Below are 12,286 nucleotides of genomic sequence, written 5' to 3' on the forward strand. Positions count from 1 at the left end.
ATGATGATGATGATGATGATGATGATGATGATGATGATGATGATGATGATGATGATGATGATGATGATGATGATGATGATGATGATGATGATGATGATGATGATGATGATGATGATGATGATGATGATGATGATGATGATGATGATGATGATGATGATGATGATGATGATGATGATGATGATGATGATGATGATGATGATGATGATGATGATGATGATGATGATGATGATGATGATGATGATGATGATGATGATGATGATGATGATGATGATGATGATGATGATGATGATGATGATGATGATGATGATGATGATGATGATGATGATGATGATGATGATGATGATGATGATGATGATGATGATGATGATGATGATGATGATGATGATGATGATGATGATGATGATGATGATGATGATGATGATGATGATGATGATGATGATGATGATGATGATGATGATGATGATGATGATGCTGAGAGGCACGGTCAAGATGGTGGGGGCTATTTTGCTACAATTATACGATATTGGCTGGGCTAGCATAGACGACAATGGTTTTCTAGATACGGATGGTATGCTAAGGTTCTAGGTGACTGTGGTAGTGGTGACATATGTGGAAGTGGCTATGATGATGTGGTTGGGAGTTGTGGTGGAGGGCACTTTTGTGAAGCTCTGGGCTGTAAATTGACTGCTGATCAGGGACATTGTCTTGCACGTGTAGCTGTGGAATTGTGGATGGGAGGTGTTGGAGCTTTGTAGTGAACACTGCTCTGTATGGAAGATATAGTCCTTATAAATCCATTGGCATTTGCCATTGTGGTCTGCGCCAGAAGAACAGTGTATAACCTCAATGGCTATGGAAGGGACAAGATGAAAGCAGAGAGCTGCAAGGTAGATACATTCCTTTCCCCCCGAAATCCAGAGTTAACCATGTAGAGGAGCTCAAACTGAATGTTCAAGAAAGCGTCTGGGACACTTGACACACGACAGCAGAAGAGGAACTTCGCAGTACAGGGTACCCTGCTGAGACCTACATGCGAAGAACTGAGTAGAACTGGGTGCTGGTAGCTCTCAGCTCTCTTTCCCTAGTTTCTTTTGTCTTGTGTCCTTCAGAGCACTTTCTAGACTTTCTGGGCTCCCCCCGTCATGAGCCACAATTCTGATCTCGACTATCATCCACCTGCCTCTTAAACGTGCAGAAAGTAAGTCGTGTTACCTATCAAGGAGCAAAGCACGCAGATGTACATTAAAAAAAAAGGCTGGTACAGAACGGCAGGAAATTTGCTCTGAAATTGCCACTGGAAATGGGCTTAACTAAAATGCAGGCAATTGGGGCTCAATGCATGCTCCTCATGAGTGGCATAAGATTCAGGCTCAACGAAGCATTGACGGCTCTAGCAGACATTGAGCGTTGAACCACCACTGCAAGTAAGATGCACATTTCGGCTGGGTTTACGAGGTATGTGTGAACAACCTGGCAGCATACGTAGTATGCTACAAGACTCGATCTCCGGGAAAGGGATAATTCTTGGCGGCAGGGAGAGAAGAATTGCCTCGGCTCAGAGTCCAGGATCCAGGATAGAGCGGCATGGTGACGGAGCCGACAAAATTGGTCCAAATCGAAGAATCACGAGGCATGTTTTTGAGAACATCTGTTCCATGGTAGTATCAGAGGCTTGCAGAGATGTCAGAAAGTAAGGGAGATGCGCAGCCTCACAATGAAGCAGAAGCACCACCTACATCTGCACCAGTAACCAAACCAGTTACAGCCGACGACGACTCGGACCCAGATTTCGATGACCTTGATGGTGATATATTTCGTTCGTGCCTGCTGTATTCCTTGCGCTTACCTCGCTGTCTCCGTCCAGATGTGCTCGATCAGTTCTCTTCTGCTCACGAGCAACCCACACCTCAGCCCAATGTCCAACCACAACAGCCCACACCTTCCTCGTCGGGGCCCGGAAGACCCTCGTCATCTGGAACGACCCCGATGGCTGCACCTTCTCTCATGACTCCTGAATCCTCCGAATCAGAAGAGGCATTCCTCGCGCGTCTGGCCTTAGAAATGTCCTCGGTACTAGGGAACCTGAACCCGGATCCCAGCGCCTCGACCGCATCAGCCGAGGACATCTCCACAATGGGCAAAGAACTGGAAGAATTCACCAGCACTATGGAGAAACAAGGCCTGAAGCCCGAGGATCTACTGAAAGCTATTCTGGGAGACGACCTACCGACGGAAGCCCCTCCCCCAAGCGCCATCCCATCGACAGACTCGAAACCCCAACCCTCCGCGCAGAATCCCTCAAAAGCCTCCTCCTCCTCCTCCGGCGAAAAAGAGTCCTTCGATTCAACCATTCGTCGCACCATGGAGCGCATGCAAGCATCCGACTCCAACGCCACCAACGCCGCCACCAAACCCACCGCCGAGGGCACGACCGGAGAAGAAGAAGACATGCTCGCCACCCTCCTCAAAGCCCTGGAAACCTCGCGCCGCTGGCACCAGCGACACCACCTCTGCTGGCGACCCCAACTCCGAAGACCCCCTCAGCAAGATGTTCCTCGGCATGATGGAACAACTCACCAACAAAGACATGCTCTACGAGCCCATGAAGGAGCTCGACTCCAAGTACCCGGAGTGGCTGGCAAAGAAGAAGGGGGAACTACCGGACGAGGATTACAAGAGATATGAAGGACAGAGGGGCGTGGTGAGGGAGATTGTGGCGAAATTCGAGGAGAAGGCATACAGCGATGAGGATTCGAGATGTAGGGAGTTTATCTGGGAGAGGATGCAGAAGATGCAGGCGATGGGGAGTCCGCCGGAGGATCTGATTGCAAATCCCTTTCCGGGGATGATGGGAGGAGGAGGAGGGAGTGGGAAGCAAGACGATGCTGGATGTCCGACCCAATGAGTGGGAGAAAGGCTGGGTTAATGAGTTTCTGAGATCATCTGCATAGAGAGAGGCCTTCAGGCTCGATACTCTGAGCATGGGATTATGATACCCCTTGGCAATTACGTATACAGGTATTGCTTCACATTCGCACATTTTCCCCATGTTTTGGTCCCATCCTGTCCCATCGCCAGTCTGTTAATTCTTATGAGAGATCCATGCTCGAACTCAGTTGACCTTGATCAGCATCCAGACCAGAATCCTGACCCCATTGCTGCTGCTGCACCGGCCAGCGCCCTGGACCTCCTTGCTCCTGACTGCCACTGATGACCTCCATAAACAGCTGATCGTAATCCTCCTCGTCCGAACCATAGCTCCCAGAGCCACCAGACCGGAAACCTTCATGATCACTCAGCCGCCGTCTCTGCCACTGCTCTTCCCAGCCCCTCCTCTCATCTCCATTCTCTCGTAACCTCATCTCCTCATCCTCATCCTCATCCTCATCCTCCCTCTCCAACAAATACTGCGCCAACGCCTCGATCTCCTCCTCCTCCGTCAACGGCACAATTCCATCCGCCTCACCGCCAAGCCCATCCATCCCCTCCATCCTGCCATCGCCATCCAGTTCCTCAGCGACAGCGGTCGCAGGCGCTCTCCGCTTCAGTCGCTCCTCCCACTCCCTCCGCTCCTTCACAAAATCCATGCGTAACACCTGATCCCTCCTCCCCTCGAACCCCGCGCATCATCGCGCTGTTTACGGATCCTATCGCGAAAGAGCGTTCTCCGTCGGTCTTTGGCCGCGGCCGCGTGGGCGCTGAGCGTGGCGGTGGGTGTGGAGGCGCGGGAGCGGGAGGCGAATGTTGCGGAGGAGGTGGTGACGTTTGCATTGGTGGACATGGAGGTTGTTGAGGTTGAGGTTGAGGAGATGGCGAAGATGGAGGGTGTGGATGCTCGGCGGGGTTGGGGTCGGGGGGTGAGTGAGAAGGCTTGCTGAACTGGGGCGTAATGGGCGAGGGGAGAGCTTTTGGTGTCTAGAAGAGGAGGGGACGAGGACCATTGAGGAGGAGGAGGCGGGAGGGGAGGAGGCATCAGGTTCGCATTTCGTGACGTTCGGAGTGGGGAGGGCGTTTTGGGGCTGAAGTCGTGCTGGCTTTGTTCGAATGTTACCGGTGCTGTCGGGGTTGCAATGGTGTACATGTTCTTGAGTAATTTCAAGAGCTTTCCTCCCTTCGGATTCGTGATGAGATGGGATTGCTGAGGATTGATGATGATGATTGTGGAAGTGGGCCGGAAAGAGCGATCATGCAGCGTGGAGACACTTGAACGCGTCTCGCGTTATATATTAAATGTCTTGGCGATTGTAAACTCGCATTTTCTGCACTTAGCTGTTTGCATGTCATTCCAGTTGAGCAGAAAAAGTACTTGAGAGGCTAATCTGTCAAAGAGTGAAGTATGTAAACAAATACACAGTCAGCTCATTGACTAAGTGTACCTGAACGAGAGACCCTTCTTTTCCAAGATCTCACAACATATCCTTGTGAACAATACTCTTACACCACGTTACAGCATCTTTCCGAGGAGGGTTTCACTCTATGCGGTGAGTTAACACCATTGGCATGAAGTCTGAACAGAAGGACAAGATTTAGCCCGATGAAAACATCTTGCATGGCAATCTAGGAGACGTTTACTACCAATCTCTAAGGTCGTGTACTCGCGAGTCGTGATACGAGCTCCATTTCCAATCAGCTCTGTTCTCCGTTCGCTCTATTTGTCTGGTCTCATTCTACGCGAGAACAGGTTGCCGCCACCCAAGAAGGTGCTCCGCCGATCCCGGGCTCCAATGCGGCAGTCAGCGGCGTCTCTAAGGGCCTTCCAGGTGAGTACAAGGACCAAAACTTGGAATTCGTTGTCATCCATCCTGGCATAACAAGATGAATCTAGCACGGGCCAGAGACATCAGAGGCCAGAGGCGTTCGAGCCAGGAGAGGTAGCAATGGTGCGACAATCTGGTGGCAAAGGTCCAAGGGACAATGGCGATGGCTGGCATTGGTAGGCTATGGTGTAACTCTAATGAGATTCTCAACTCCAACTCCTGGTTTTCCGAGCTGCTCGATGGACAGCAAGATATCTTCTGCGTGCTACCATGCAACAAAGCTGTATGCTGATGGAAGATGTGAGCCCCTGTCTTCCTTCAGTCCCAAGGAATACCAAGCCTTGCGAGATATTCAGTGTACCCCAGCTCAGCCCACTGGTTTCTCTGCTGTCTACTTGGAACTACAACAGTACCTAGCATGCCCGATGCATTGGCTCCGAAAGGACCACTCCAGACGGCGGTTCTGCGAGGTATCAATACGATCCAGTCGGCAGTGAAGATCACGTTGTAGTCGTGCCCAGTTTGTGCCGCTTTCAATGCTTTCTGAGTCTCTATGAGGAGGCGCTGGTACTTCTCGAAAACATCTCTTGCGGTGGCGGTCGCAGTGATGCGCATGACAAAGTGTTTGAAGGGCACATTGCTGATCATGTCCTCAATGTGCTTGGACGAAGTAGCCCGCGCCGGGAAGAGGCCCTGGCCCATTGAGCTTGGGAGCGGGAAGACCTGAAGATGCTTGTGGTCCTGGGAGAACCCTGCATTCGCTCCGCAATTGTAAATAACCATTGGAGGCGTCTTGAACGCTTTCAACACCGCCCATCCGGCCGCGATGTCCGAGCCGTTGAGAACGTCTGTTTGTGGCGCATATTTGACTGATGGCAAGACAAGCATAGGCCTCTACGCACCGTATTTCTTGACTAAGAGTCGGTGAGACAAGCCCACATTCGCGATGATTTCCTGGGGCACAGGATTCTCGAACGGTCCGCCGGCTTTTGTCCTTTCTGGTGAATCAGGCGCAGCGATGGGTTTCTTGCCGAAGAATGATACAATGCGGAACTCAAACTATGTTCACAATGCACGGGTCATACAAAATGCAGTAGGCAAAAAGTTTTTTTTGGCTAGGGTCCAACCAAATATTCTTTTTGGTACCAAAAGGGATATGGACACTGTATGTTTCATACCTGAAATCCTTCATGCTGTACTATCTCCGGTTCAGATGCCTCGTATAATATATCACCACTGGCAACCAGCTTATCGAAACGCTCGAGGACAGTGTTCTCAAGATCATTTGCTAAGGTAATTCTTGGCGAGCCTACCATTAGTCGTCAGGGAAGAGCAGAGTATTCCTCTATCCATCCACGACATGTGTACAGCACAGCGAAAGCGGAAAAGAGAAAGACCAAAAACAGCAAAGTTGACGCTTGTTTGAGCCGCCGGCGCGAAGCGGGCCGAAGCTTGGCGCAGAAATTTATGGCAGTTCTCAGATCCCCTTCCTCCCCCCCCTTCTTCATTCCTCTATTTCTCTACTAATACTCACTCAAATTTAGGGAACAATGGATTCTGAACAGGGAAATAGACGACGCGTCTGCCGAAAGTCTCATTCGATTGATCCTCCTTCTCCTGCGGCCTTACGAACGCCAAAAACGATAGTCGATACGCCGCGCCGAGCGCGCCTTCTTGCTGATGCACGCCACACAGCTGGCAAATTGCCTCGTACAAAGCTATTTAAGATACATAATATAGCAAATCGAACTGGCTATCGAATCCTTAAAGAAGGAACTGCGCGCCGCAGCGAAAAAGTCCACAATCGAGGTCGCAAAAAGATACTTGCTCCATACGAATGCGAAGCTATCGAGGCTGTCGAAGATGCTAATTTTGGCTTTGCTTCGTCAAGTCATTTAAGGGTGGCAAGGACAATTGGTCTAGCTAATGGCTCCGAACGTGCAATTCAACAAAATATGAAGGATTTTGGTGTAGGGACCTATATGGCTGCCCAGAAAAAAATGCTCTCACAATCACATATCGATGCCCGAATTATATGGGGATTTGACCGTCAATATTGGCAATTAGATGCATTTAAGAAGTTTCGATGGTGCGACGAGTCCCATTTCGCCACTTGCTTGCAACGACAGGCTCGAATTCATCGTCGAAAGGGTTATGAGGCTCGAAATGCCCTCTTGAAGACCCAATTTAGATTAAAACGCCAAAATCAATCTATACACGTATATGGCGTTGTTAGATAGAATTTCAAGGGTCAGCTCTACTTCTATACCGGCTCTGGTATAGGGGGACGGCTTGTTCAAGCTGATTACATAATTATTCTTGAGCAAATCGTCGCTCCTGAATGGGATGAGAATTACGTTTTGGTCGAAGATAATGATGGGCCTCATGGAACCAAAGGAAAGCGATTTAATAAGGTCAAAGCTCTCAAAGCCCGACTTGGTATCCAATGGGAAATGAATCCTCCGAATTCGCCAGATCTCAACCCTATTGAGACTATCTGGAGGATAATTAAGCAAAGGTTGAAGTCCAGGGGGGTCATCTTCGAAGAAGCCATTCTGCGCCGCGCTATTCAAGAGGAGTGGGATAAAATAACCATCAAGGAGATTAATGAGGCTATCTCAAAAATGCCAGATAGAGTAGCTGCCCTAAATGAGCGAAATGGGCGCCCTATCCCCTATTAAATGGCTGTGTAGATAGCACGAATCTGAGAACTGCCATAAATTTCTGCGCCAAGCTTCGGGCCATGCTCCAACTGCCAACCACCTCATATCTGCCATTAAATCTTGAGGCATAGAACTGAAGCGAAGAAATGTTCACAACAACAGACGCTCGATGGAGGTTTTAATGACAGGCCCTCCACCCTCCAAATACGGAGTAAGGTGAGCGGCTCCAACACGCCAAGGCTGAAACACGCCCCCATAATGGTCAATGAATGTATGGGAGAGACCGTAGAGCCAGATATAAGTAATACAATGCCCAGCTGTCGAGTAGGACACATCTAACTCGGCGGCTACAGTATGTACACAGGCTTTTGTCAAGACCTAGTTTCGAAGTTGGACGAATACCTCCCTGAGTATTACCGAAGGTTAAAAGCACACCAGAAGCCGTGAAATCTACTTACGCGGGACGAAACGGGAGATGCAAAGGGATCAATAGATCTCAGCGTGACGCGGAAGACTGTTTTGGACCAGACTCTGTTTCCTCATGGGCCACCTTATACTTCGTTTGCCGTTAATAACCTTAGCTACGAGCAACACCTTCTATCGAATGACGACAACTTCGTTGACAGCACGTCATGCGATATCTTTGAAATAACAAGCAATGGTATAGGACAGTGGATGAGAGGCCTGGGAGATGCTGAACTTCTATCCCACCTCAAGGTCAGAAAGGCATTCTCCGTGCAGAGGTTCTTGCAATTCTAACAAGCTGGTATTCAGGATCGATCGCAATCGAACAACCCTCTGGCCACCAGAATATTGTAAGGACAGACCACAATCTTGCACCACTGCCTCCATAAACCATGCGCTACGTCCCAAAACCTCGATCTAATGTTCCGCCCAGATTTCTTACGCTCGACTCTCCCGAGACCAACAATTGCAAGCGGCCAACCTTTGGCTGCCGCCTTTCTTTACGAAAGCATACGACCAATGCGCTGCTGAATCAATTAGAGGTTAGAGCCGAGTTTATTTCGCTTCTGCTCGGTCAGCCAGTGGTGAATTTTTTACCTTCGGCTAGTTTCGAAACTTTCGATGGAAATGGCCAGCTTCAGAAACTCGGTACCAGTCAGCCGTATGAACATGATGGATTCTTCCGCTGACTTCGTGCTCAGACTTCATCTGTCAACAGCCCTGGTGGGGCTTCGGCCACATGCAGTGGCCTGTTTCAATCTGGACAAGCTTGGAGAAAAGAAGCGGAATGACCACATGTCTCATTACTGCCGCATCTCACGACCAGGTCATCGAAGCCGTTCAGACTCGGCTCACCTTTGCATTTGACGCATCTAGCAGACTTTCTGCTGCCCGGTACAATGCCGCAGATCCTCTCTTTGTGCCAACACTCATCTCGCACGAGTGCTTCATGCAATCTGACTCTAGTCTATGCGACCTAGACAAGCGCTTAAATGATTCAATAGATATTGTTGACGCAGCCGCAGAAACACCATATGATCGCAACATAATGAAGTCGCTCACCTTCAAGCTCCATCAAACATCTCAAGAAGCAGATTTTCTGATCCACAGCGCTGACGCCGGGATTGCTTTGATGGACAGCTTACGTCTTGCTCAAGAGCGTCTTGTATATTTTGGGGGTTGTAGGGAAAAACAAGAACATTCTCAATCCATCAATGCGGCAGACTATCTCAAGAACGGCGTAGAGGCAAGGAAGCGGTGGTTACTCAACACCAAGACACGCAAAGAGACAGCCATGAGCTTGGTGTACAATCTTGTCAGTCAGAAAGAAGCGGAAACCAACATGGGGATTGCTCAGGACACAAGGAACGACAGCTCGTCGATGAAGGTCATCGCTGCTTTAACGATGGTTTTCCTGCCAGCGTCGGCGGTTTCGAGCTTCTTCGGCATGGCATTTTTCGATGGCCAAGCAGGAAACTTGACTGTCACCAATGAGTGGTGGATGTTTCTTGCCGTAACAGTCCCGCTGACAACGGCGGTGGTAATCATCTGGCGGCTATGGGGGTTTTTTGGTCATCGAGCGCCGTCATCTTCTCCGAAAAGACTGCAAGATTTCAAGACAAGGCAGACTTGGTTTCGATTGTTTACAGGATCCCCACGGGTTGACTGGATCAACGGCGAAAAGGGTCCCCATGAAGTGTGAGACGAATGTATGTCACAAGCTGCTGCCATGCTGTTCCGAGTCAAGCTGTATTTTCAGCATAGTTGAGCCGTTTGGCTGAGCTCGCTTGTGCTGATATGGAGCCGACCAAAGCCTGATCGTCACGTTAGCTCCGGATTAATATACCTGAAAGAGGTGACCAGCCAGATGTAAATGCGGTCTGTTGCGTATCGAGTTTTATATTGCGTTTACAATGCGCTTCGGGCGCACCTACCTGATAGCACAAGGCTAAGACTTAGTTGGTGGACAAAATTCTAAACGAAGGGCATATGAAGGAAATTGGCAGGTTTGGCTACATATGAGGGGACTTTATTCTGGCTACCAAGCAGCAAGACCGGTTATGAGACATTATAAGACCCAAGATATCCCGTAACTCGCACAAGCATTCTCCGGCGCTTTCGCTCCCTCCGCTGGCAATGTGGGTCTTTCGCATCATCGCGTTCTCCTACTATGCTCCACTTCACTACTACACTATTGATCCCATTTATGACATCGCCAATAGCCAAGCAGATCCCACATGATTGAGGAAGTTGCTGCACCAGTTTAAAGTCCAATAGGAGGAAGAGATCAAGTTTATCCGTTTGGCTGTGAAGAATTGAATTTCCGCATCTATTAGACTGCACTTACACGAGCAGAGCACACTTTCAACTGCAGCGACTATCAGACTCTTCTCATGGCAGCCATCCAGCATTCCATCTGGCTCGTTCCGATGTCCTTTTATTGTAGCTTGGTTTTATCAATCTTTGCGTTGATCAGTTCCGCATAAACTCGTGTACTGGCTTTTTTTCCTAACTCTCCCGCAAGCAGTCATTCCGAGGCTCAGCTACGAGACATAATCAAAATGATCTCGTATTTCCCTCCAAGGCTCCAGCAGGCAAAGATTCCGGTACAGCAGTGGTGTCCCATGACCCTGAACAGGTCGAACTGACCTCACCGAAGGGTCTCCCAAGACGGAGGAGGATGTTCTTCTTCTGGCAGAATTCAATGATGCTGATGAGCTGGTCTTGGGTGACTTTTTTGGTTGGTCTTGCTTTGCACTTCATAGCCCGGGTGCTCAGGTACAAGGCTTGGACCGTCGGAAGCGTGGTAAGAAATTCATCTCAAGGCCGTCTGCATTGTCCAGAAGTCTTATGCATGAGCAGGCCGGTCTTATGGTACTAAATTTTGGCGTTATACTCTTCGTGAACTTCTTAATCTGCAGCCTTGACGCTCATGGTTTGACAAACGAGCTTACAACGAAAACGGTCCTGGACCCGAACGAGTCGTCTTCAAGTCCACCGTTAGGCATCCATTCCACCAGAGAAGCGTCAGGTCAAAATGGCTGTTGTCATCGATGTCATCAAAGATGAAGAAGTTCTACCTCAAGGGGCACCTCAGAAGCTGAATCTATAGGAGCCGTTAAGCCTCCATGTGTCACACCTTCAGCTCCGAAGATCCCAATTGCTGGCTTCCAGATTTGGATCGGGGGTAAGTTGTCTCAGGAGCAAGAAACGACCCTACCTATATGAGCATATAAAGGTAGAATAAGAGATCCACGCCTAAGAGATAAAGGTTCGGCGAATTACGCTCTTTAAAAGAATCCAAACACCGCACCGTGTGTTCAGCAACTCCCACATCTCCGGTGTTCGCCCAACATCAAAACACATAATCTCTAATCTAGCTGCAGATGACCAACATCCTTTGGCACAGTGGTGTAGTGGTTTAGCATCCCATTACCTCGCCACGAAATCAACAGTCCCTCCCAAAGGTCCGCACGGTTCGAATCCTCTCAACTCGACAACTGTTACGCTGGCACATACCCCCCGAAGCCAGATACCAGTCCTCCTCCTCTCTCTTCCGCCCTTCCTTCGCATACGAAAAAAATCCTCTGCTTGGAGGATTTCTCCTGATCCTGACCCGTCTACCTGTTAAGACGGTTCGGGATAAAGGTTTTGCTTTTTTTTACTTGATGAATTATTAATCTACGTTTCTTGGTTTCCTTTATTTTTGAGCCGTTGGAGCATCAAAGCGGCTTGAAGCTTTTGTTTCTTTCAACCCAGCATTAGATGGGATATACTTGCTGATTGGGAGGTAATAGTCAGTCATGACGAGGTTCTTACCATCTACACAGTATTATGCATGGCACATGAACAGAAAAGACAAGAGCAGTAGTTCCATATATCAATTGATATAAGTCTTCCGTAAAAGATGCCCACTTCCAACTATCATATGGAGGCGAATGAACACTACGTGACGTTAGATTGAAAATGTGCAAATCCGAGATAGTACATGATAACAGACAGCTCCAATCTAGACTCTTGCCTCAATGAGCGACACAATGTTGCACATTTCCCCTTTCCGGATACGCCTCTAACCCCCTCTCTCATTCTCAAAGTTCTCCCGGCCTCTGTTGTGTTCTTAAGCCCAAAGTCACCACCTTCCCTAAGCATGGCATGGCATAGTATGTATCTTTATTCACCAAGAAAACACCAAGTCTCCCAATCAGCTTCCCTAACCAGCTTCCCTAACCAGCTGTACATTCCATCAACCGGCCCATAACCACACCACCACCTCTCCTTCCTCTAACCACCATCCTCCCTCAACCCACCCTACCTTCACGCCCCTTCCCACTCCCAACCCCACCAACCCAAAGCACCTCATCCCATCCCATCCCGTCCCACCTCACCTCACCCCCAAAGCTC

At 49.2% G+C, this 12,286-nt stretch overlaps 5 protein-coding genes across 5 annotated transcripts in view; 3 read left to right on the plus strand and 2 right to left on the minus strand.

Moving 5' to 3' along the window:
• The window catches only part of EPUS_04582 (uncharacterized protein), a gene marked incomplete at both ends in the record, with an annotated part of 1,198 nt that extends 662 nt beyond the window's left edge, over positions 1 to 536 (plus strand). The window contains one exon of the mRNA XM_007788858.1: positions 1 to 536. This exon is cut by the window's left edge and continues 167 nt beyond it. Within this exon, the coding sequence (XP_007787048.1) occupies positions 1 to 536 (536 nt within the window).
• Positions 537 to 1,680: 1,144 nt separating this feature from the next.
• Positions 1,681 to 2,905, plus strand: EPUS_04583 (uncharacterized protein; the record flags this gene model as incomplete). The annotated part of the gene is made up of 2 exons (XM_007788859.1): positions 1,681 to 2,550; positions 2,609 to 2,905. The coding sequence occupies 2 exons, from the start codon at positions 1,681 to 1,683 to the stop codon at positions 2,903 to 2,905; spliced, it is 1,167 nt and encodes a 388-aa protein (XP_007787049.1).
• Positions 2,906 to 3,089: 184 nt separating this feature from the next.
• On the minus strand, positions 3,090 to 4,081 carry EPUS_04584 (uncharacterized protein; the record flags this gene model as incomplete). Its single annotated transcript, XM_007788860.1, has 2 exons — positions 3,090 to 3,535; positions 3,619 to 4,081. The coding sequence occupies 2 exons, from the start codon at positions 4,079 to 4,081 to the stop codon at positions 3,090 to 3,092; spliced, it is 909 nt and encodes a 302-aa protein (XP_007787050.1).
• A 994-nt stretch (positions 4,082 to 5,075) lies between these two features.
• EPUS_04585 (uncharacterized protein) lies at positions 5,076 to 5,645 on the minus strand (the record flags this gene model as incomplete). The annotated part of the gene is made up of 1 exon (XM_007788861.1): positions 5,076 to 5,645. One exon carries the CDS (start codon positions 5,643 to 5,645, stop codon positions 5,076 to 5,078), a length of 570 nt encoding a protein of 189 aa, XP_007787051.1.
• Positions 5,646 to 8,277: 2,632 nt separating this feature from the next.
• Positions 8,278 to 9,587, plus strand: EPUS_04586 (uncharacterized protein; the record flags this gene model as incomplete). Its single annotated transcript, XM_007788862.1, has 2 exons — positions 8,278 to 8,533; positions 8,587 to 9,587. 2 exons carry the CDS (start codon positions 8,278 to 8,280, stop codon positions 9,585 to 9,587), a joined length of 1,257 nt encoding a protein of 418 aa, XP_007787052.1.
• Between the last annotated feature and the right edge of the window lie 2,699 nt (positions 9,588 to 12,286).

The sequence above is a fragment of the Endocarpon pusillum genome (assembly GCF_000464535.1).
Source record: "Endocarpon pusillum Z07020 unplaced genomic scaffold C723729, whole genome shotgun sequence".
NCBI lineage: Eukaryota > Fungi > Ascomycota > Eurotiomycetes > Verrucariales > Verrucariaceae > Endocarpon > Endocarpon pusillum.